This window comes from Parasteatoda tepidariorum, chromosome 9, assembly GCF_043381705.1.
Source record: "Parasteatoda tepidariorum isolate YZ-2023 chromosome 9, CAS_Ptep_4.0, whole genome shotgun sequence".
In the NCBI taxonomy this organism is placed as follows: Eukaryota; Metazoa; Arthropoda; class Arachnida; order Araneae; family Theridiidae; genus Parasteatoda; species Parasteatoda tepidariorum.
The window spans coordinates 81,895,956-81,920,301 of record NC_092212.1 but is presented as its reverse complement, the minus strand read 5'-3'; the positions used below and the strand labels follow the sequence as shown (position 1 = coordinate 81,920,301).

Here is a 24,346-nt window from a genome sequence, read left to right as displayed (position 1 = left end):
CACCCATCTCATTGATCAAGAAGCAGTAAATCTTTAGTTACTTTACTTATTATATCTACTTATGCATAATTACTTATTATTTAATAATAAGGTATTTAAATTTCAATATTAATATATTTTTCATAAAACTATTGTTACATAATGTACTATTACTTTAATAAATGTTTAAAATCATAAAATAAATGTACGAGAATAGTATCTAATAGAGTTTTATTTTAATTAACAGAAAATTACTTTTGCGAAGGTCGATGGAGATTTCGAAAAATTATATAAAGGTCGATAATCAAAAAAGTTTGGCCACCCCTGTGTTACTGTGATTGTTTGGATATTACTAATGGTGAACTAATTTTTACAATGATTACTTAAATATTGATGATGGTGCGTTTATTTTTACTGCGATTACTTAAATATTGTTAATGATAAATGTGTGCGTACTCTCATTGTAAGTGCTAAAAAATATGTGAAGTATATTTTTTAAGCTTTTTAAAAATAACGGGTATTCAATAACAGTCGTAATAAAAAGAACGGGTATTATTTCAGTGAAGAGTCTCCACCGTGAGTTCTTGAGAGCGGGATCTGATGTGATGCAGGCTTTTACTTTTTATGCAAGTGACGACAAACTCATCAACAGAGGTAATGAAGCTGGAAAGAAATTCACCGTGAGTACTTTTTTTTAAAAAATTTTCTTTCTTTTTTTGTAACTGCATCAGTATTTTTCTTAAAGTGTTGTTGCATTAAATGATTTATCATGTGATATTTACATTTTTTTTTGTATGAATCGGGTTGTAATTAAAGATAATCAAGATATTATTAATTTCCGACATTTTCTAAGTAACGCGATATATATACACTCAAGAGCCAAAACATTATGACCACCTCTTAATAACGAGTTGGCCCACCTTTAACCCGCAACACAGCTGCAACCCGCCTTGGCATGGATGCCACAAGTCCTTGGTAGATGACTGGAGACAGATTGTACCAGATGTTAAAGCAACGGTCACGCAAATCCGAGATATTGCGACTTAGTGGTCTTTGAACTCTGAGCTGCCGTTCCATGACAACCCAAATGTGTACTATCGGATTGAGATCCGGTGAGTTAGGCGGCCAGGACATTAACTGGAATTCAGCATCATGTTCCGGGAACCACTCCAACACAATTTGAGCCTTGTGACACTGGGCGCTGTCCTGTTGGAAAATTCCATTTCCAGCTGGAAAAACAGAGGCCATGTAAGGGTGCAACTGGTCAGCAATGATGTTCAGATACCCTGTAGCATTCATGGTCTGCTCTACCACAACCACGGGTCTCAGAGACGCCCAAGAGAAAGTCCCCTAAAGCATAATACCACCACCAGCGGCCTGTGTATGACCTACTGTGCATTGAGAGAGCAACTGTTCGCCTGGCAGACGACGTATCCTGACACGGCCATCGGCGTGATGAATAACAAACCGTGATTCATCTGACCAGGCAACTCTCTCCCATTGATCCATGGACCAGTCGCGATGTTTCCGGGCCCAGCGCAGGCGTAGTTGGCGATGACGCTTGGTCAGCAAAGGGGCATGAGTGGGACTTTTATAGCGTAGCCCCATATCCAATAGTGTCCACTGAACATTGTGCTCTGATACTATTCTACTTGACCCTGCACTGATTTGGGCTGTCAGCTGAGCCACTGTCTTTCTCCGGTTTTTCTTCACCAAGCGAAACAATCTCCGACGACCTCTTTCTTTGATAGCGTGTGGACGTCCAACACTATGTCGTCTACTGTTGGTTTCACCGTCATTCATTCACTTTGCATAAGTACTAACAACTGTAGATCGCGAACAACCCACGAGTGGTGCAGTTTCGGAAATACTTGTTCCGAGCTTTCGAGCCATTACAATCTTCCCTCTGTCAAAGTCGCTTAGATCCACAGCCTTTCCCATCACACACAGAAGTAAGTGAAAGAATGATTCTTCAAACTCTCCAGCAACAGTTAATACCACTTCCACCTGATCACGTACCTTCCACGTCATCCAGGAGAGTTCGTTGCAAAATGTAGGGGTGGTCATAATGTTTTGGCTCTTGAGTGTATAAAAAATAAACTTCTCCAGAAATCTTGATAATTTTAAATAATTTTTTTATTATTTTATGTATTTCTTTAATAAATTATATATTAATGTCTTGTCTACAACCAATCATTTCTTGTTTACATAGCCTCTAAGATGATTTAAGGAGAAATTTAAGACAAAACAATAATAAAAGGATGGATACGAACAAAATTGATAAATTGGTTGCATATAAAACTATCCTCATTTGTCCTGATATTTAGTTTTCAGTCATCTCTTCAGAAGATCTTTGTTGATAGAAAATATCAATTCAAAGATTTTGTAAAAATCGATTTGAAGAATCAAAAGATTTAGAATTTTGATCTAACATCTTTTTATTCGCATAATAGTGCTAGTAAAAATAGCAAAATCTAATAAATCAAACTTGAGGACCGCACGCTGTGTATATACAAAGTTAATTTAAGCTCTGTGATTTTAACCAGTTTATAACATCTCAAATTTACAATCCGCTATTAATATTTAATAGGATAAATGTATCCTAAATTTAAACATTATACTATAACTTAATAGTAAAGTAGAAAATNAAAATGGCACAAATATATATATATATATACTCATTTTTTTCTGAACAACATCTCTTCATATATTTCCTCTAATGTGGGTTGAATTGTGTTTCAGGGTGCAGAAATTAATGATGCTGCCTGCAAGTTAGCTAGAGATGTTGCCAATGAGGGTGATGCCCTTGTAGGTGGCGGAATTTCACAAACTCCCGCTTACCTCAGTGGCAAAGGTAAACAAAATGTACAGGCTGAATTCAGAAAGCAAGTCAAAGTGTTTGTTCAAAATGATGTGGATTTCCTAATTTGCGAAGTAAGAACTATTTAAACTTTTTTTTTTTTAAAAAAAAAGATGAAATAAATTTTTGTGTCTCTCAAATATGACCGACGATTTTAAAAACCAAAAAAAGAAAAACGGAATGAAATAATTGTGTAGGGTTTGCGTTCAGCTAAATTTTGAGTCATCAAAATTTCAAAATGACTTACTAAGTTTGTTACCAGATGGCGCTGTTGATTAGAAAAATTCTAAAATAATGTTTTATAACGCAAACTATTTCAAATGAAATATTTGCACCGGAAGACTTTGTTCATCATCCTAATTTTGAAACTTGTTTTAAAAAATTTCAGGTTTTTCAAGCAAAACTCCGCAAAGTGTACATTTCTCTTCCTTTTTTGCTTTTTTCTTAATTTATGTTTAAAATCATTGGTCAAATTTGGAATATTTGCATTAAATCAGTCAGACTAATAAAATGTCTTTAAAATGTCACTATATACTCAATATTCACAAATATGAAACTTTTAAAAAAAATTCTAACGACTTAAAAATTAAGATATTCCAGTTGAAAATTATATTATGAAACATCTTATTACATTCTACGAATAAAGAAGATAAATTGGTGATAGCTCAGTTTTTGAGCTGTCACGATATATTTTAAGCTGTCATAATAGTATTAAGTTCAGAAAATTTTTGTCCACTAAAACTTATTATCGAGTAAGTTTGTCATTGAACTCTAATCCTATAGAAATTCAACTCTTATTTCAACTCGATTCAAAAACCCATTTCTATGAGATTTTGATATTTTTTTAACTTTTATGGATTTAAAATGTAAAGCAACAGAAATTATTAATACCCTCAATTCTGATTTTTTTTTTAAAAAATATTAAATTCTGAAATTTCTGATATGCTTAGATAATTATTATGTATCCATTAAAAGTATAAAAATGGAATTAAACAAAAATGGAGACCAAAATTTAAATACAATAAGTCAAAATAGAAAAACGCCAAAATCAGCTAAGGCTCCAGCATGTTAGCAAGGCAGTGTGCCCCCTGAAGAAGTGCTGTTTTTACTGACATGCTTATTTTCAAAATTTTGTTTGGTTTTATTTAAGTTCTCATGTATTTATTTAAATTATTTATTTATTTATTTATTGCCTAAAGGACTATTCAAATATTATGTAAGCTCATATTTTGTGATTTTGTATCAACCACCATGTCTGCAGAAATAGATAAATCGAAACCTTATCTCCTATGCTTACGTTAATTTTTTTTCTTTATTTATTTAGGGTATTTATTTATTGTTATTCAAACATATGCAGGCCTATGTGCACATTACAAAGTACGGTTTATCGGCTCTAGCAGGGCCCGACTAAGGTGAACTTGAACTACTGGGCCTAAACTTGGTTTAGCGCTCCCTTTTGAAAAGTGTTGTTTTTCTTTAAAAATAAGTCGAATTTTGATTACATCATTCCTATAGATGAAGAAACTGAGAGATTCTGTTTATTAAAGTAATTAGTAATAAATCAAATTAATAATATCTTTTACAAAACGTACAAGCATTAATTTGAAATATTGATAATACAGTCAATATTAATAACAGGCATTGAGTGTCGGCCAAGGAGGCCCCTATTTTTGTCTCAAAAGGGTGTTTAGTGTTGTATGTAAATGTTACCGGCAAAGTATGAAACGCCGGCATTCTATAGAATGCTTAGGCATTGTATATAATGCTGGATGGTTTTGGGCAAGGTATGAAATATGAGAAGTATTACATACTTTCCCAAGTCATTGTATATAATACCGAGGCATTCTATGGAATGACAAATGCTATTTAGGCAAAGTATGGAAAAAAACGTCCTGATGAGGTTATTATGTAAATGATGTGCATTTCTTAAAAATAAAAATATTATTCTGAAAAAAATTATGAGAGTGCCTTTAAAAAAATATTATTCAAAATGCGTAAACAAAAACGAAAGTTGTGCAAAGCATAACTCATGCATTTCTTATTAAGGGAAACAAGATTTTCAAATAAAAAATAAGAAATTAAATTACTTGTGCATTACATGGCAGGCTTGAATGACATTTTGAATTACCTAACACAAGTGATATTCTAAACGAATCGGAGATGTATTTTATACTTTGCCGTTTTCTCATTTGGCATTCTATAGAATGACTAGGAAATGTGTGATATATAAATCGTTTCATGCATTGCCGGCTAGTTTTAGGCATTATAAACAATTCCTAGGCATTCTATAGAATGCCGGATTTCAAACTTTGCCGGTAACATATACTCGTATATTATAAAGCAACAAATAAATAACCATAAATGAGCTTGGATGGTTATGAGTTTTTCTTTTCCCACAGTACTTTGAGCACATTGAAGAAATGGAGTGGGCCATTGAAGTGTGCAAAGAGAGCAGCCTTCCCGTAGCTGCCACAATGTGTATTGGTAAAGAAGGAGACATGCATGGTGTGGATGCAGGCACATGTGCTGTCAGAATGGCCAAAGCTGGTAATTTTTTCTTTTTTGACGAGAAAACCTTATTTCTGAAAAAAAATTTGTTTTGAGGCACGCAAGTTTTTTAACTTGTTAGATAATAAAAAGACTGCTGAAACAGATTGTTAAAGACTTTGAAAATTTCTATCTGGGGATAGAATGCTTCGTAACGACCCATATTTTTCGAATCCTTCTCTAAAACGAAGACAAAAAAATATACACATTAGAGGTTGCCAACTAATATTAAAAGAGCAAGAAACTATGGATGGCTTTTTTTTATAATCGTCGTAAAACAGCCAACCGAAATTTTCAGTTTCTTATGTTCAACTCCGTAACCTTGTAATTTTGAGCCCCTCCCGGATCAAGTATTGGAAAAATTTGCCTTCATGGAGGATTTCTTGATAAAACTAACCCGCATTTGCTTTACATGGTGAGGACAACAACGAAAACCTTCCATGGTTATGATCTGTCTACCCCCTGGTACAACCATATTTTAACTATCCCAAATCAGCCCAGGTTTAAGGTAGTTGCTCTCTTTAGACTGTCCTAATTCAAGCTCTGTCGCCTTGGGGAGGACATGGACCTGCCATATTTCCGTCTGTCCTGCGCTCATCTCCACTACTGTGTGTCGACGCTACTGGAAGACTAGGGCCCGTATGGGCTAAGCATGTCACTATGCATTCTATTCCATTTATCTCTTTTTGCCTTGTTTTTCTTGTTATTTTATCCTTTTTGTTCTTTTAAATNGAGCCCAACTCCCGGATCAAGTATTGGGAAAAATTTGCCTTCGTGGAGGATTTCTTGATAAAACTAACCCGCATTTGCTTCACATGGAGAGGACAACCATGAAAACCTTCCATGGTTATGATCCGTCTACCACCGAGGATATTTTTACGTCAGCACTATGGTCGGTGCAAGCCGCCGGATGCGGAATTCGAATCAAACAGCCATCGCCGGGATTCGAACCCGGTTCACCTCATTGGGAGGCGAGTGCTCTATCCCCTGAGCCACCACGGCATCAGCTATGGATGATTGGCCGTCCAAAGCTAAGCGCTGATGGCTGTATGGGTTAAAATGCGCCGCAAGTCTTCTACTTTTTTTTTGGTATTAATAAATATGAGCAAACTCTTTTTTCATGTGGGAGTTTTTAATGTTTAGACCGCTCTTTGTGAACGAGTATAAATGGATTAAAACTCTTTTATGAAGGGTCTGTGGTCACATAATATGGTATTTTTTTAAAAATTGCTGTGGTTATGCACCTAGGCTTTGCGAATTCTGAAAATGGCACAAATCGACAATGCTAAGAATAACCACCGTTTTTAGAAAATGAACTAATTTTTTTAATATCTGAAAAGTTACTAGAAAGCTTCATTACCTGGGCTCATTAAAAATGAGCGAATAGAGAGAATTATTCGTAGATTTTGATTATTTTCATCTGGGAACAAATCTCTCAAAATTAGTGATTTTTTAAAAAATTAAATAACATTTAGACAATTTAAATTATTTGCTCTTTTTTATGACGAGGTGGTATAATATATAGCGCAAAAATACAGCTTTGCAAGGTTCTTAAACTGTTGCTGCTTAATATTACCTGGCGACACAACTTTGAAAATCACTCTTACAAATAAGCATTGTATTTCTTCTTGGTAGTTGTAAAATTCAAGGCAGAAAGATAAGAAAATATTTCTCTTTTTTTTCAGGAGCGGACGTAGTAGGCTTAAACTGTCACTATGGCCCCTATGAAATGCTGGAAGCCATTGCAGTGATGAAGAAAGCCTTGGATGCAGCTGGGCTTAAGCCTTATCTTATGACTCAACCTCTTGCCTATCACACTCCGGATGCTGGAAGACAAGGGTTCATAGATTTACCTGAATTTCCTTTTGGTAAGTATACATTCGATCTTTCTACGAATAAATTCTAATTAACTAATAACTTTAACTAACTGTGGGGAATCTACAATGCCAAACTTCAACTAACTCAAGATTGAATTCCAGTTAGCGTATCTTATATATTAGTGAATTGATATTTAAGAATCGTAGTGGTAGTTACGCCGCAATACTCCCCCACCAGAATTTTGTCAGGGATAAAATTCATTGAACGGATACCACTAGTTGCCGTATTTGCGAAAGACCGGGAGAGCTGTGTTAAGTTCACCGGATTGAGTACTTGTGATGACAGCTGTATTAGGTTCATGTTTGTGTGCGCGTGGTCTCTCCTGTGTTGCTATTAGCAGCCGAGTGTGTGAAGGATCCCGTTGTGTGTAAATGAAACTGAGAAGCAACAGCGAGTGGAGGACGGTGGCTCAGTCACACATAGCTAGTCAACTTATCAACGTATACCATTAATCGGAGTAGGCTTGTTTGCAGCGCGTCAGCAGGTGACCAAAGTGGAGGGAGTTAAAATCGACAATGACAATAACCTTCAACTATCAAAAGGTACCTCGAAAATGAAACGAGTTAGCGTCTTATATACTAGTGAGTTGATTTTTAATAATCGTATTAGCAGTTACATCACACTTACTAAATAAAGTGTAACTTTCAGTTGGCGTCATTTATACTATTGATATCGAGATAATAGATTGTCTTTTGTGTTCAGTCATAAGATAAGTAATAATTAAAAACTGAAGGTAGTAGGTTTGATACTGACATCCGATCAAAGTTTTTTTGTTTAAACGCATAAGGATACAAATTAAATCTGTTAGTATATTATAGAAATTAAGAAATAGAATACCAAACTGATGCACTGCCCACATCGTTGTTGAGGACATCCAATCTGATGTTGATATGGTTACAGGTAACTTTCAACCGTGCATCAGTTGATCAGTTAGTAACCTATCCAGCAATGAGAACAAATGGGTAAAATTCACCATAATTTTTAGCAACTAGGTAATGTAAATAATTGTTGAAGACCTGAAATTCTGATTTTTAGTTCAGTTCATTACAAATAACGGTCTATAAAATCTTGTAAAATTGTAGAATAGATAGAACAAATCAGAGAAAAACTATTCAAAGATACACCAAGGTTGGTGTATTTTCGAACCCGCTACCTCCACGCTTCTGAATATTTGTCGGAAAGGCAATTCGTTTCAGCCATGGAGGCTCCAAACTAAATGGTATCTAAAGGACGATTGATACGTGCTCTGCCACTATTAAAATTTAACTGAATAATTTATGCTGAAATAATAAATCATTTAAATTTATTATTTTCTGAGAACAATTTTAGATTGTTGTTGTTGGTTGTTGTTAATTTACGTCGCACTAGAGCTGCACAATGGGCTATTGGCGACGGTCTGGGAAACATCCCTGATGATGAGCTTCTCACGAATCCTCACAATTTTGATCCTCTGCGGAGGGGATGGCACCCCCGCTTCGGTAGCCCGACGACCTGCGCGCGAAGTCGAGCACTTTACGGTAGCACAGTTTAACGAGGACCAATACCGCACACCCTCGGTCCCTACGCAGACTGATCCAAGTGGTCACCCACCCGCACACTGACCGCAGCCGGTGATGCTTGACTTCGGTGATCTGCTGGGAACCTTGTCTTAACGATCAGTTCACTGCGGGACATTTATGAAGTGGAATTTCAGATATAATGGAAACAGAACTAATTAGAAAACAGATTGAAAAAAATATATATCGGGCTTTCCACAAATGATATGTTTTAAAATAATGAAAGAAAAGCGGAAAGGGATAAAAATGTTTTGTTTACTGCGCCATGTTTATGAAACCAGAGGATTCTTTCTTATAAAATTTGAAAATTAATAGAAAAATTTGTCAATAAATGTTAACACTAACCCAGAAAAAATTTCAAACAATGTGTCCGTATATTTGTTGTAACAACGTGGAGTAGTCTAAAGTCAAAATTAGCAGACATTATGACAAACATTAACATTTATAGTTTTAACTTTTATAGTTTTCGAAGTTAGCAGCTCCATCTATTTACGACATTTTGTACTAATTTTGAAATTTGGTCTGAATGAATAACTCGTTTGCTAAACAGTTATGCAGCAAACAGTACATCTATATATCTTTCTGTTTTTTTTTTAAATTAATTTTTATCGGCTATTTTTGGAAAAAAATATTATTATAAAATTGAGTTTTGTGTTTTAACGAACTTGTAAACATGTGGGTTAACCATTTTATTTTTGCAGCATTGGAACCCAGGATCTGTACTCGCTGGGACATGCAAAGTTATGCTAGGCAGGCATATGAACTTGGTGTCAGGTACATTGGCGGCTGTTGTGGCGTCGAATCATACCATATAAGGGCAGTTTCGGAAGAACTCGCCAAGGAAAGGGGCAAAAGCCCTAAATCATCTGAAAAACACGAACCTTGGGGAGAAGGGCTCAAAATGCATACCAAACCCTGGGTCAGAGCAAGGTGAGTGATTATACCTTATATACATTTGTCTCTACACTGTTTCAAATTTCAGACCATGATACTGTTCAAATAAAATATTTTTAGCTATATTATCGTTCAAATTTGCTGCATCCTTGGTATTCGTGCTAAATCACAACATATAATCGTACGTCTTAGATTCGATTGAACGATATCACGATTAAACTAGAAAGTAAAAACAATAAAGCTGTATAGTATAACCTGATAATTATAATTTTGCATAGAATATAATAATATGAACTGTATGTACTTGACCGAGTGCGTTACTTCTTGAAAGCGCAAAATATCTCTAATCTGTATTGCTCGTAATCATATTGAAAAATGCTAATCCTCTGAATTTCTTTCATGGTAGAGCCCGCAGAGATTACTGGGAAAATCTGAAGCCTGCAACAGGACGTCCATATTGCACTGCCTTCTCTTGCCCGGATAACTGGGGTGTAACGGCCGGATCTGAAGATCTGAAACAAAAAGCAGAATCCACCAGTGCAGAGGAACTGCAAAAAGTATTCCAGAAGAGTAAAAAATGAAGTCACAATGCATACTTTTTACTACACCTTTTTATGTGCTTATAATAAGTAAAATGAATTTTTCGTATTTTTGTAATAAAATTTTAACACTTACTTGAAGTGCTTGTTGTTTTTTCGACTTTTTTGTGTGAATGTTTTGTCTGATTTTCAGATTTGAGTTCTACTTTTGTACCTTAAATCAGTACTATCAATGCATTTACAGGGTATCTGCGCACTTCTAAAGTCATGAGAAAGTCATGAATTTCGGTATTGAATAAAAATTTGTCATGAAATGTCGTAATTTTTTTTTTAAAAAAATCATCTGAAATGTCTAAATTTTAATCTAATTTTTCTAAAATCTAATTTTTAAAACGGAATCCCCCCCAATTTCTTGGTGTTCCGAATATCTGAATTTGTAACAAAATCCCCACTCACAGTCATATTTTAGGAAAGTATAAAATGTTTTTACCATGTGCTTTAAAAATTATGGTGTTCTTTCAGAAAATGAAAGGAAAAACATCATTTCTTCTAGAACTATTTATCTTTTAAAATTTTGTGATTTCAGAATTTTTGTTATTACTTATTTTTGGAGAATTTTTTTATTCCGAAATGAGAACAGAAAAATCAGGAGTATTTCGTTCTTTTCTGATGAACAAGAAAAGAATCTTTAGAATATTATTCTGCAGAAAAAAGTGTAAAAAATTTTTGATTTATTTTTTCCCCAGCTATTTTATTGCTTCAACTCTTTCTTTACTCTGTTTTCTAAATTTAAAATCTATAAATAGGAAGATGCAGAGTATAACAACATTTGGTTATACCTATCATTTCAATTAATGTTATTATAATACTTTTTTATATTTATCGTTGTGTTTTTGTCGGAGAAAATAGTAACTTCGTTAATTCATGAAAAATTCTTGGAATTAGTCATGAAAAAGTCATAAATTTGAGAATCTAAAATGTAGCAGATACCCTGCATTTAGTCATTTATTTATAGGATGAAAACTATCAATCAATTAAATAAATTTAATAAAAAATTTCTTTTGGGAAGCTTTTCGTATTGGTACGTGCACGCTAATAATTGCTAAGCTTTGGTGACAGCCTGCCTTGAAAAAACGCAAGAAACTTATGGAAAAAGATATCACAGATGGGGGACACTCAATGGCTATAATTCGTTGCTCCCCTCAGACTAGCCATATTTTTTTTCCAATTATTCATCAAGAAAAATCACTTTTTGTTTATAGAGAAAAGTAAATGGTTATCACAGGGCTACTGAATCGAACAAATAGCGTTTTAAAAATTGTTCATCCGATTCATGGAATTATTACAAACATTTTATAATGTGAAACTTAGTTTATTTCACTCTTGTTGAAAATTTTCTTCATTTCAGAAATGGTTTTTAATGTTTAACATGTTTTGTTAACATGCCTTACACTATTGATATAAATTTTTTTTTTTTTTTTTTGTAATCGTAAAATATTTAAATTTCTGAAAAAGCTGCTACTGTTAAAAATGCTACAACTCACCACTGTTCGGTATAGAGCAAGATTTCCTAATTTAATCAATACCTCCTAGATAATAGAAGGCCCACGAGTTACCACTAGCAAGAAATTTGATTCTTTACAACTTCAAACGTAATGACATCTTTCGTATTAACCACCACTGCGCAGCTCAGTACCACGAACGTAGTGATATCTTTCTTACTTTCATCCACTGCGCAGTTTATGTTCGTTACGTGGGACTACTAAATTGATCCGTGCTGAGGTCTTCTTTCCGGGGGCCTCCCTGGTCGAGCGGTATCGCTAGCCAAACGCTGTGCAAAGCGGGGAGGTAGCGGGTTCGAATCCCGCTGCAACCCTGGATGTATCTTCGTGTTGTACTGTGCCATCTGTCCTTCTATTTGACAAAGGTTTATAAGCTTAAATTGAACACACAAGCCTGCAAATGTATGTAAAACTTATAAACCAATAAGCCTTTTTTGGGGGTCCTCCCTGCCGAGCGGTATCACCCGTCAAACGCTGTGCAAAGCGTGAAGGTAGCGGGTTCGAATTCCACTGTTACCCCAAATGGATCTTCGTGCTGTCCTTCGTTGTACTGTGCAATCTGTCCTTCTATTTGACAAAGGTTTATAAGATTAAATTGAGCACACAAGCCTGCAAATGTATGCAATTCCAATAAAGCCTTTTTTCTTCTAGGAGGTGTTGATTTTACTCTATACCTTAGGTGACTTGGTTATTGTAGTTGGTGATGTCCCCTTATATATATCCCCCTTATCTCTTGCGGTGCCCGGAAATATCTCTTTTCTCTTGGATATAAGACGTCTTTTCTCTATTCCTGTTACAAAAAATATTTATTTTTATTGAAATTAAATCGAGGAAATATTTATTAAGCAACATTTTTCTTTAGATATCGGAAAATTCCAATTGCAACCATAACTGTATTGAATTCATAATGTCCAGATATCGGCAACACGGACTATTTTCAAGAACAAGCATCTTTTGTGATTATATATCTCACTCTGCAAACAAAACAAAGTATTAGTTCCAAATTGTAAATACAAATAACGATTTAATCTAACAAGTTATCTGTTCTGAGTAGTGATTTACTTAGAAAAAAAAACATCGAATATTTACCGAAAATGAAGATATTTTTGGAGTGTTACGAAATGTTTCGTACACAGTGCATGCAAATATTCTATGGATAACTCTAAATATGTTTGTTGTTCAGGTAAATATTATTCTTATTAATTTCGATTATATATATTTAATCTTTGAATGAAAGTGAATTATCATAAATTGCTGATTTTTAAAATACTTGTTTAGTTGACAAGTTTGTATTTTAATCTGATTTTTTTTAATTCGAAATTTATTTATTTTTTAATATGGAAAAGTAATTTAGCTTGAGTGAAAAATATATATATTTTTAGAGAGAATAGATAAAAAAAAGTGCGTAAGAATTGCTTGCTATGCTTATTTTTGCAAAATGGATATATTAAATATTTAAAATATTTAATATATCCATTTTGCAATTAATTTTATAATATATTTATAATATATTTTAAATATTTTTTAAAATCAAAGTATTCTAGATTTATTTAACAATGTAAACCATTTCAGTAAAGCTTTTTTTTTTTTTTTGCATACTACTAAGTAAGTTGAGCAAATGATTTTGCAAACGTTGAACTTTGACGCTACCCCCGACAGCTTTTGATGTGTGGTTCGCGGCAGTACCTGAACGGAATAAAAATATATATATGTATATACTATTTATTTTTTGGAAAATAAGAAATATAGGAAATTTTGAACTGCGAGTTGAAGTTTCACCCTCGCCTAATCTAAATCAATGTTTTTTTTATCACTTTATTCTGTGGTTATTGCTACAAATTTCAAAAGTTTTACAAGCCCCAATATTTGTAATTCGACAAAATTATGATGCGTGAATTTCGAATTTTAGAAATCACTCTTAAAACTCTTTATTTGTGTCCAGTTAATAATTAATCCAAGTGTTTTTTCAGTCCTGTATTCGGAGGTTATTATCGATTTTTTCCTTTTTTTTATTTTTAAATCCAGATTTTTATAATACAGACATTGTTGCCCAGTGCTAGTTACGAACTGGTAATTACTTTTGACGTGCTTTATTTGTGTCAATATTATCTTACTACTTTCTAAGTACTCTCTTTCTCTAAGTATTCTCTTTCAATAGGTACTATTTCTCGATCATTTCTCTAAGTACGTTTATCTAAGTTGACTTGTTTCTTCTATATATTTTTCTATATAGTTCTATCTACTTTTCTCAGTCATAATCACTTTTTGAAGTATTTTTTTCTATTGCTTTTTCATCACTTATTGCTATGCAGTTGTTGTGCTTTTACTCGTGAGTGACTCGGTTGCTTGTGCATTAAGTACGCGAATTGCTCGGTTTTTGGTGCTGTGACGGGGAGCTTCCGTGTGGCGTATCAAATACTGGAATGGGCCCTATGGACATGGGGCGCGTAATTAATTATCAATGTGATAAGTAATATCTGCGCTCTATATAGCTAGTACAGCTCATTATTTAATCAGTGCCTCTATGTATCACGATACCTAGAATCCTTCTCAAAGCTTTTCCTGTGATTTTGTCATATTGCAGATTTCTAAACACAGACCTATCCGTACCTGTGTCAAAGAAAATCGCATTTGGGACAGGTGGGTAGGGGCACGCAAAAAACTAAAAATGTCATCTAAGGTGACCAACTCGGAAGGATGTAATTCGTGGCCATCCTTGATCTCAAGGCCATGCCCAAACCTTTACATATGTTTTTTTAAATCTTTGCAAGAGCAAAAGCCCTTGAGAGTAGTTGACGCGAACGGGTACTGATACGATACAAAATTATCACCGATGATTTGAAAAATCAGTGAAAAACGGAAAAAAAGAGCAATGTACGGTTTGTTGTGTTCTGCTTAGGAAACCAGTGAGCTTATTTTCACCATTTTTAAAAATTAGTTACATAGTTCATAAAGAGATGGCACTGTAAGTTGAGAAAAACAATAAAATGTTTATAACCACTATTTTTCGTGACAACATGGTGCTTCTCCTGCGAACAGAATTAACCAATACAGAATTCACATGCAGAAAACATTGGTTTAGAGTTTTTTTATTCAGTAGCGCCACTTGTTAAAATTTTTTGTAACTTATTAGTGTGAACTAACTGTTCATATCTATCTCCTTTTATTTTTGTTAAATAGATATTTCAAGTCATCATTTTATTAAGATTCTCGACATCGACGTATGGACTTTTTGTAAATTTATTGCAAGAATATTTCCTGCTGGTAAAATTAAAATTTGCTACGATTTTCTACTGCACCACTTCAGGAGAAGGAAAATAATAATTTTAAAGTTATTCACAAACTAGATTTTCAGTACAAAATTTATTTCAGTTTCATTATATATTCTTCCATAGTTTCAATATAAAAATTTCTCCAAGTCTCGTGAAGGTTTTAAACAGTATTTTGCCGGGTGAATAGAAAGGAAAGAAATCTCTAGGCTAGATTATAAAAAAAATATACTGGTACATGATGCTATTGAATAAGTGAAATAAAATAATGTAGTAAAATACTTGATGATTGAATAACAATGGTATTCCGTATCAGCTATGTGAACAAGATCTTTCAAGATAAAATAGATCTTTGTTGGTCACATACATTCAATAAAATCCAAAATTAATATCGCATACTCATACAATATCTTCCTGTCTATATCACATGCGTCGAATTTCAAGTAGAAACCAGTATTCGTAAGATACGCACAAATTATCTTTCACGCTGAAATAAACCTATATCAGATACACACACAAAGAATTTCAAGTAGAAACAAAGTATTCATAAGATACGCACACTATCTTTCTGGCTGAAATAGATCTATATCTGTCTGATACACACATAATGAATTTCAAGCAGAAACAAGTATTCGTAAGATACGCACAAATAATCTTTCAAACCGAAATAGATCTACATCAGATACACACACACAATGAATTTCAAGCAAAAACAAGTATTCGTTAGATACGCACAAATAATCTTTCAAGCTGAAATTTATCTGTATTAGATACACACACAATGAATTTCAAGCTGAAACAAAGTATTCTTAAGATATAAATAGAATATCTTTCAAGCTAAAACAGATATCCTTCAAGCTTTATAACAGATCTATTTCAGCTTAAAAATATTGTATGCATAAGATACGCATACAATATTTTTAAGCTGAAATAGATCCGTCAGTTATAATTTTTTTTAATATAAATAGTTGAAGTTTCTTGTGCACATTATTGTTTAAACTAAAACTAGTTTAGATAAACATATTTCAAACTGAAATAAATCTACAAAACATACTCAAAATTTTCAGGTAAACAGTTTAAACTTGTAAACAATATTTTTTTAAAACTATAATAGACTCGTATCAGCTACGCATACAATTTCTTTCGAGACATGAAATTGATATGAATGATCAGTACGCATAAAAAAAAAGTCTTTTTTTTTCTGTCTTTTAAAATAGAACTACGAATAACGAAGGAACTGTGAGTAAAGAGTTGGTAGGAGGACTGGCCATGCCTGCATGCTTTTTGTTCTCCCATAAATTTCAGTTCATGTTTCAACAAGTTCCTTTTTTTTATTTCACATGTTCTTCAGGAGTAGAATGTGAGGACACTGGTTTGATTCCCTCGTATGAGAAGGAAAGGAGGCATGTCTTTGGTGAGTGTCTCTAGCCATGCCATGTACAGGGCTGCGGAACACGTGCTTTTCCTGGGCATGGGTAAAGTCCTGGGAAAAGAAAGAAACATGTCAGTAGATGATCAAAATAACATAATTTTAATTATATTTTTCCAAAACTATGATTTCGACGTTATGCCATGGAATGTTTCTAACTACTTGCTCATGTAGAAGCAACTATCTGTTTAACAAGAATTATAACTAATTACCAAAGTCAACATTTTTGATGTCCCACAGTGGACTGATCGTTAAGACACGGTTCCCAGCAGATCACCGAAGTCAAACATCACTGGCTGCGGTCAGCGTGCGGGTGGGTGACCACTTGAATCAGTCTGTATAGGGACCGAGGGTGTGCGGTATAGGTCCTCGTTAAACTGTTCTACCGTAAAGTGCTCGACTTCGCGTGCAGGTCGTCGAGCTACCGAAGCGTGGGTGCCATCCCCTCTGCAGAGGATCAAAATTGTGATGGCATGTCTTCGGCATGTTCCCAGACAGTCGCCAATAGCCCATTGTGCAGCTCTAGTGCGACGTAAATGAACAACAACAACATTTTTGATGGTTTTCCATTGATGGACCAACGTAATCTTGATGGTAACCATCAATAATTCCATCGTGAACCATTATATTTTTGATAGTAATCAACATAAGTAACCATTATCCCAATGTAGGACTGATTTATGATGGCCCAACATAAGAATAGCAACTTGTTTTGATGGTTTGTTCTTGTTGAACTATCAGAAATTTCCATCATAGTTTCTTAGAAATCAAATGTTGGAACAATCATGAACCACCATGTAGGAATTCGGACTGGTTTTCGATGAGCCAACATTAAAAAAAAAATTGTTTTTATAGTATATTCCTGCTAATCCAACAATAATTCCCATTGAACCATCATGGACCATCATGGATTGTTGCTTCTTTTGAGGGTTAGCCATCATAGTATTAAAGTAGAATTTTCCATCATAGAAGGTAGAAAGTTTGTTGGTATATCAAAACCCATGAACGCATAATGGGAAATATTGAATGACCCTCAAATCATAATGGACCATCATAAATCACGTTGAAACCAATATAAACCATCAAAATTTATTGATGGGACCATCAAGAATTTTGTTTTGGGTAACGACTTAGTAAGAATGACAAGCCATCTGGTCAGATGATGGGGTTTGTGCCTGAGCTGATACTTTGCTCAACCAGCTTGTCATCGGACAGACAACTTCCGGCAGATTTTAATGTACTACATAAGACATTCAATTTCGCCAGAGAACTCCAGGACCAAAACTCTTAACCTATTGCCTAAAATGCGAACAATGCTGCATACAAACCAGATCTTACCTTAGCATTAAGCAGATGTTCAATAAGATTTTAAGAATCATTTTCACTTTATAAATAATTATTAAAAGAAAAAATTATGATTCGATTTATTCGTAGTCTTAATTAATAATAACCATCTGTGCTTAGCTTTACACGGTCAACCATCCATAGCGGTTAAATTATGATAGCCAGAGTTTCAAAACTTTTTTCTACCCAAGCGATTTCGAAAGTGATAATTCCGAATTTGATGGGAAAATATATGTTTCTTCAGAAAAAGGGCGTTCCTAGCTCAAAATAAGCAAATTTCGCTATAGTTAAAGTTAACTTTCACACAGATTTTGAAATATGTTTTGAGATATAACTAAAGCTCTCTGCAGAACGGAAATTTAACCAACCGTTTTAATGTTTTAACGTTAAACCAATCTTTTAAATGTTTGATTCCATCATTTTTAAAAAATTCTGATCTCTTTTAAATTTTAACGTTTTCGCTGGTGTGTTTAGTTAAGAAAGGATTGATTAATTGATTATTTAATTAGTTAATAAGTGGAGAACTTACATGACGACGAGTGATGATTCGGAGGAATATTTTTGCAACAGCTCCGACAATCGAATGTGGCGATTGGTCTGAAAAATATAAATTAGTTAAAAATCATTGGTTCATCTGCAAAATAAAGCATCTAGTGATTTAATAATTACAAGTGATTAAAAGTTCCTAAGATTAAAGATATTAGAATACAAGCCATGAAGACTTAAGAATATTAATGCATTAACATTGTTTGGTTAAATTTTGATAAGATTAAAGAACAGCAGGTACGTTAAATAAAAAGTTTTCAAGTTTAAAGAATATTTGAACATTCTATTAAAATAAAATAAGATTGATAAAGACATAAGAACAAAATGTTCTAATATGAAAGTACATTTAGATATTTAATTAAAGTGTGCTAAGATCAATGAACATTAAATTATTAGATTAAAAAATAATAAAATTCAAGTAGAATTGGAAATTAGGATGCTACGAAAAAAGCTACAATGAATGCATTAACATCATTAGATTAAATTTTCATAAGATTAAAGAACACTGAGACTCTAGATTAAAAAACAATTATTTATTACAATAAAGTATTCTAAGAAGAGAAATCGCTGAAAGACAAACGATAAAAATTTTCTAGGATGATAGAACATTAAAGAAAATACAAGATTAAAGGGTTCTAAAATGAAATGAAGGATATTGAGGGACATTTGAAGATTGAGATCTGAATATTGCAGATTGAGATATTAGATTGAGATCAGAAGATATTAGATTGAGATCAGAGGATAAATGTTTTCTATTAATAGTAATTCATAAATAATATCATTAAAAAGTCCGGAAGGTACAGTCGCTTCTACGAATTTTAATATTTGAGCGTTTCGTTATTTGTCATTTATCAGCTCATTCTATACTTCAAAATTGCACCAAAGACATTTTAAAGTTAGAGTAACTTCCTCATTCTCAGATAAATATTATTTCATTTATCAAATAAATTTATTATTATAATATTATTTATTGTTCAATCAAACACCAGAAGCGGTATATACTCAGCATTGTATGGATTTTGAGTATCCAAAGAGAAGTATCGCTATATGTGTTAGCAAAAACAATTGCGATGTATATGCAAATTTCCGTTATTCAGATCCGGTAATTTCGATCAATCAGGAAGAGTAAACCTTGGACGAAATTAATGAATTGTTGTGAAAGGTACTACTTCACCCATCATACTTATCAGATGTTGACCCATCGGATTTCCATTTATTTCGATAGCTGCATTTTCAAAGAGTCAAAAAAGTTGAAAATTCGCATAATGTCCTCAATACCATCTACAAAATTTCATTAAGAAATACCTAGCATATTTTTATCGATTTAAAATTAAAAATTTGCATGCCGGATATCACAGGGTTGTTAATAAAAGGTAAGGATTACACCTAAAACAAAACTAAATGTTTTTAAATTTAATGTTAAGAAAACATCACTTTCTAATCCTCTCTTAACATTTAGCACTGATTTATAAATCTATGAAAGGTATTTGTAAAGTATTTAATTGCTCCAATCGGCGATATTTGTGTCATGTCAATACTAAATACAGTGTTGTAGCTTAAACCATATTTAATAAAAAGAAATTTCTTCAAAAATGTAATTATAGTCATAAAAATATCATGGAGCAATTTATGAGCTTAGTAGAAGTTCAGTGCCAAAATAAAAAGGTGAAAAACTTTTGATCGTAATGATTTTAAATTCTAAACTTTTGGTAAATATTTGGCTTATTTTAAGTGTGCAATAAAAGACATTTTATTGCACACTTAAGGCAGATGACCTGGCTGGTAGGGCACTGGGCCCATGTCCAAGAGTTCATGGGTTTGATCCTCGTCGTCCGAAGTAAATGTTGACAGAAGAACGTTAGATCTGTCGAGTTTCAAAGTCCTCCATGTTCCCATAACACATAACTCTGGAGTTACTGATCAAGGAGTCTCTTTGTCTTCTGGATTGGTTCAAAATTACAAAGCTACGGAGTCGAACTTCAATAGTCGTAAACCACAAATTGGGTCGGCCTAACCGTGGGAGGTATTCGTAGTTTTCCTCGCCATATAACGCAAACGCGGGTTAGTTCCATCAAAAAGTCCTCTATGAAGGCAAATTTCTCCCAATACTTGACAAAGGAATTCCCTTGGTATCTGGATTGGGTTCAAAATTACAGGACTACGAAGTTCAAGTTTAGTAGTCGCAAGCCCAAAAAATTGAGTCTGCTGTTCAATGATGTTTATAAAATAAAAATAAAAGACATAAAAGTTTACTTTTTTTTGTAATGATCATAGAAATTAGATTTGCGCCATCAGTTTTTATTTTTCAAGAATTATCAAAATTACGCAGATTAAATTGGTGTAATCAACTGTGCACCTTACAACTAATTAAACATTTTTCGAGTATTAATGAATTAAATAATAACAAAAATATTATAAAACATAACAATTTGCATGCAATTATCTATGAATAAACAAGTTTTATAATTGTGTGCAGGAACTATTTAATTAGCTTCCGGAGACTATTATTAGGGTCCCAAACTATTGGGACCCTATTTTCAGATTACGGCTAACCCGTATATTTTGAGGGTTAGAAATCGGTTGAGAAAAAAGGTATGTATATTTAGAGAAAGTATATTTATGTGTCTGGTTTCTTAATTCAAAATATACCCTGTACTAATAATTAACCATATTTAAGGTTAAGTCCTCGAACTATTAAGTTTGGTTGACAGTACGGAAAAATCCCACCATTAGATCTAAAGTTATTCAAGGTGTTCCTTTTTATTTATTTTGTGCTCTGTACACATTTCAGATGCTAGAAACCATCAAACCTTCTGTGTTCAATTGATATATATTAATTTATCTGACCAATCAAGATGAATAATGATTTTTTAATAGTTTTTTGATGTTGTGCAACTCACCAATGGCACATCTCAAGATAAAAATTTGAGCTTACTTTGTCTTTCAGTGCGTATAATTCAGACTCAGATATGTGATTCTCCTCGCTTTGCCATTTTGTTATCAGTGCCTCAAACTCTTTTTGACTAAAAATAGAAAAAAGAAGAAAATTAATAAGTTTTATTAACTGCGCATAAGCTGCAAGTACATAGAACTCATAAAATAAGTTAAAATATTGAGAAAATATGGAAAATAATAAAGATTAATGAGAAGAGAAGAAGAAATATTATTTAAATTTAAAACAAATTATTAATCTGAAAAAGAAATTATTAAAAATCCGGAAAAAAAATAATTTCTTCATCAGCTCAAACTATTATACCCGCAAAAAGGAGTGCTTTCTAACATTGTATCAATATAGGCAAAGCGTAATATATATCAATACAATAGTGAGAGGAGCACTCAAAAAAATTTACAACAAATAAAATGGAACAAATTAAGTAAAAATATCACGTTAATGCAAAAAATATAAAATGTGAAGAAAATGCAGAATGAAACACAAAACGAAATCTATAAAGCGAGTAGGGAATTTAAATGAATTTACACGCACAAGATCTTTAGGCCTGTTTACACGGTCCAATTTCTTGAATCCGAGAAATTGGACAGATTTCTCTTTCCAAGAAATTGGATGATTCGTTGACACTATCCAAGTTCTTGAATGTCGCTGATTGGTTGAAAGAAAAACTTGCGCATGCGCACTGTTCATATTCAACATCATAAAATAATACTTACATAAGTTTGAAATTACTAAATAAATTCAAATAAAATCATAATAACACAAATAAACCTCAACAGATCAATTTATTTGGACTAAAATATATGAAAACCCACAACAAAATGACATAATTTGCTGCCAGCTTGTTGACGTCACAAAACCTAAGACGCTGATTGGTTAAGGGAGAAAAAACTTGGATGGAAAGTAGAACATGCTCTACTATCGTCCAAAAAGTTAGACCAAGTTCTTGGATGTTTGTTTACACGATCCCAGCTCAAAGCAAAACAAGTTTCCATCAATATCAATCAATCTCTGTCCAAGAAATTGGATCGTCTAAACAGGCCTTTACACGTTCCATGATCTTTCAAAAATTATCTATATGTATATTTCTCTTGCACGGTGACAAAAAAAAAGCCTCATTACAACTCTCCGAATGGCAACGCTAGAAAATCGACCTATGATATGCCGCTAAAAATGTCACATGCCAAATCTAGCTGAGGTGACTCGACATATGGCGCTTTTAAAAACGGAAACTGAAATAACCAGAGAGCATCAGCTGCGGCAATCTCATACTATTAAGCTAGGCAGAAGTGAGTAGTCTTTGTCGATAGATCTCTATTTTAGTATTTTGTCGAAAGCGCTTTTTTTCACGAATTTATATATTACGAATTTATTTGACGATTTTTGATTTACATCACGAATTATACTATAGCACATTTCTAATAGGTTTAACGAATTACATGTCATTTATTTGAATTCAAATTTATTTTAATGACTTAGTATTTACTAAAAAGATGTAATTTTTTTTTTTTTAAAGTTGTTATATGGATTTGAATGATTGTTTAGATTTCTTAGAATTTTGTGCATTTGCAATGTACCTAAGTTAGTAGCGAGCTTGGTTTGCGAAGCAAACCATATAAGATTGCGTAGCAATTTTCGGGGGTTGGCGGGCGTTAGCAAGCAGGGGGCGCAGCCCACTAGTTTAAAATATTTTAGTAATAAATTGCCAGATTACAAAATATGAAAATAGAAGAGTAAATAGAGGTGTCTTTTATGGCGCATTCCTACTGCAGTACTGAATCGCGTTTGATTTGTTAGTTACCTTGGACTGAAACGAAAATAGATGTGTGCAAGGTAATAAATATTATACTGGGTAATTTAAAGTTAATAATTAATAAGTTTCATATTTAATTATACAATTTTAATGAGTTTAGAAAATTAACATTTATTTAGGTAAAAAAAACATGATATGCCTGATTTGCACAGATTTTTAGAAACTAATTGGCAAATGGTAAGAATAAAAATTTAGTTAACAAAGAAGTTTTAAGTAAATTGATTAATAATATTTACGTTCAATTAATTCAATGATTTTATATCGAACATAATTACATTAGTTGGGTATCCATTGTTATTTATAAAAACTGGAAAGAGTTAGATTTCTTTTTTGAATAAATAAACATTACTAAATATTCTTTTAATTCTATTCATTTGATTAAAACTGGTATTTAAACAAATGTTTTTATAAACATTAGAATTCCCACTAGTTAGTTTATTTATATTAAAATTATTTCTTTTATCGTATAAATCAACAATGTAGATAGTTTCTTCTTTTTTGAAATAATTCCGAAAAATTGAAATTAATATTATCATCGTGATTAAGAAACAAGATTAATTCCTCAAGGTGAATATTATTTAACAAGGTTAGAATTTCTTACGGGCCATATCCTCTAAGCACAAAAAACCTTATTTTCATTATTTGTGGAATTTTTGATGTCCCTTTGTGAAAAATTGAAGCTTTCATATAACTGTCATATAGCTAAAGAACTGTTCTGCCATTTTCTGTTGGAAAAAATATTAATAAAAAATAGTGCGTGGAGTCCCTCCGCGCGGAAGAAGTGAAACTTCGTAATGTGGAAATGAAAATAGGAAGGGGTAGAAATTGATTTTTAGTGAAATCATATTGTTTCTTTAAGGCAAACTTTATTAACATTGCTTACAATTCACAATTGATCGCATCTTTTAACTATCTATTTCGAGTGGAGAAATATCCAAATCTACAACATTTACAATGGGATTATGATAACTAAAGTAAGATACAAAATGTTTAAATTCTATTTTTTCAATATTTCTTGCAGAAACTGCATCAACGGTAGTTTCCCCTTTTGGTTGTTGGATCATTCCTATCATTTATCATTTCCAATCCAAATTTGTCTTTAAGGAAGGTTAATAATGTTTCAGCTTCAGGTAACGAGAAATTCACATTAAAATCTCCTGCAAGGATCACAGGCCGCTCA

At 33.0% G+C, this 24,346-nt stretch overlaps 3 protein-coding genes across 3 annotated transcripts in view; 2 read left to right on the top strand and 1 right to left on the bottom strand.

Annotated features, from left to right (window-relative positions):
- LOC107451377 (betaine--homocysteine S-methyltransferase 1) overlaps window positions 1-10,394 on the top strand; it is a 17,162-nt gene extending 6,768 nt beyond the window's left edge. Inside the window, exons 3-8 of the mRNA XM_016067444.3 lie at window positions 541-659; window positions 2,722-2,913; window positions 5,239-5,386; window positions 7,072-7,254; window positions 9,522-9,750; window positions 10,121-10,394. Of these exons, the coding sequence (XP_015922930.1) occupies window positions 541-659; window positions 2,722-2,913; window positions 5,239-5,386; window positions 7,072-7,254; window positions 9,522-9,750; window positions 10,121-10,295 (1,046 nt within the window). The 3' untranslated portion in view covers window positions 10,296-10,394. The remainder of the gene's footprint in view (window positions 1-540; window positions 660-2,721; window positions 2,914-5,238; window positions 5,387-7,071; window positions 7,255-9,521; window positions 9,751-10,120) is intronic.
- A 2,334-nt stretch (window positions 10,395-12,728) lies between these two features.
- The window catches only part of LOC122268382 (uro-adherence factor A), a 151,729-nt gene continuing 140,111 nt past the window's right edge, over window positions 12,729-24,346 (top strand). The window contains exon 1 of the mRNA XM_071185369.1: window positions 12,729-12,998. The gene's annotated coding sequence lies outside the window, so the exon portion shown is untranslated. The remainder of the gene's footprint in view (window positions 12,999-24,346) is intronic.
- Window positions 15,160-24,346, bottom strand: part of LOC107451369 (solute carrier family 12 member 2-like) — a 109,486-nt gene continuing 100,299 nt past the window's right edge. Inside the window, exons 22-24 of the mRNA XM_043051061.2 lie at window positions 21,339-21,426; window positions 18,387-18,454; window positions 15,160-16,567 (exon numbers count right to left, since the gene is read on the bottom strand). Coding sequence (XP_042906995.1) covers window positions 16,432-16,567; window positions 18,387-18,454; window positions 21,339-21,426 — 292 coding nt within the window. The 3' untranslated portion in view covers window positions 15,160-16,431. The remainder of the gene's footprint in view (window positions 16,568-18,386; window positions 18,455-21,338; window positions 21,427-24,346) is intronic.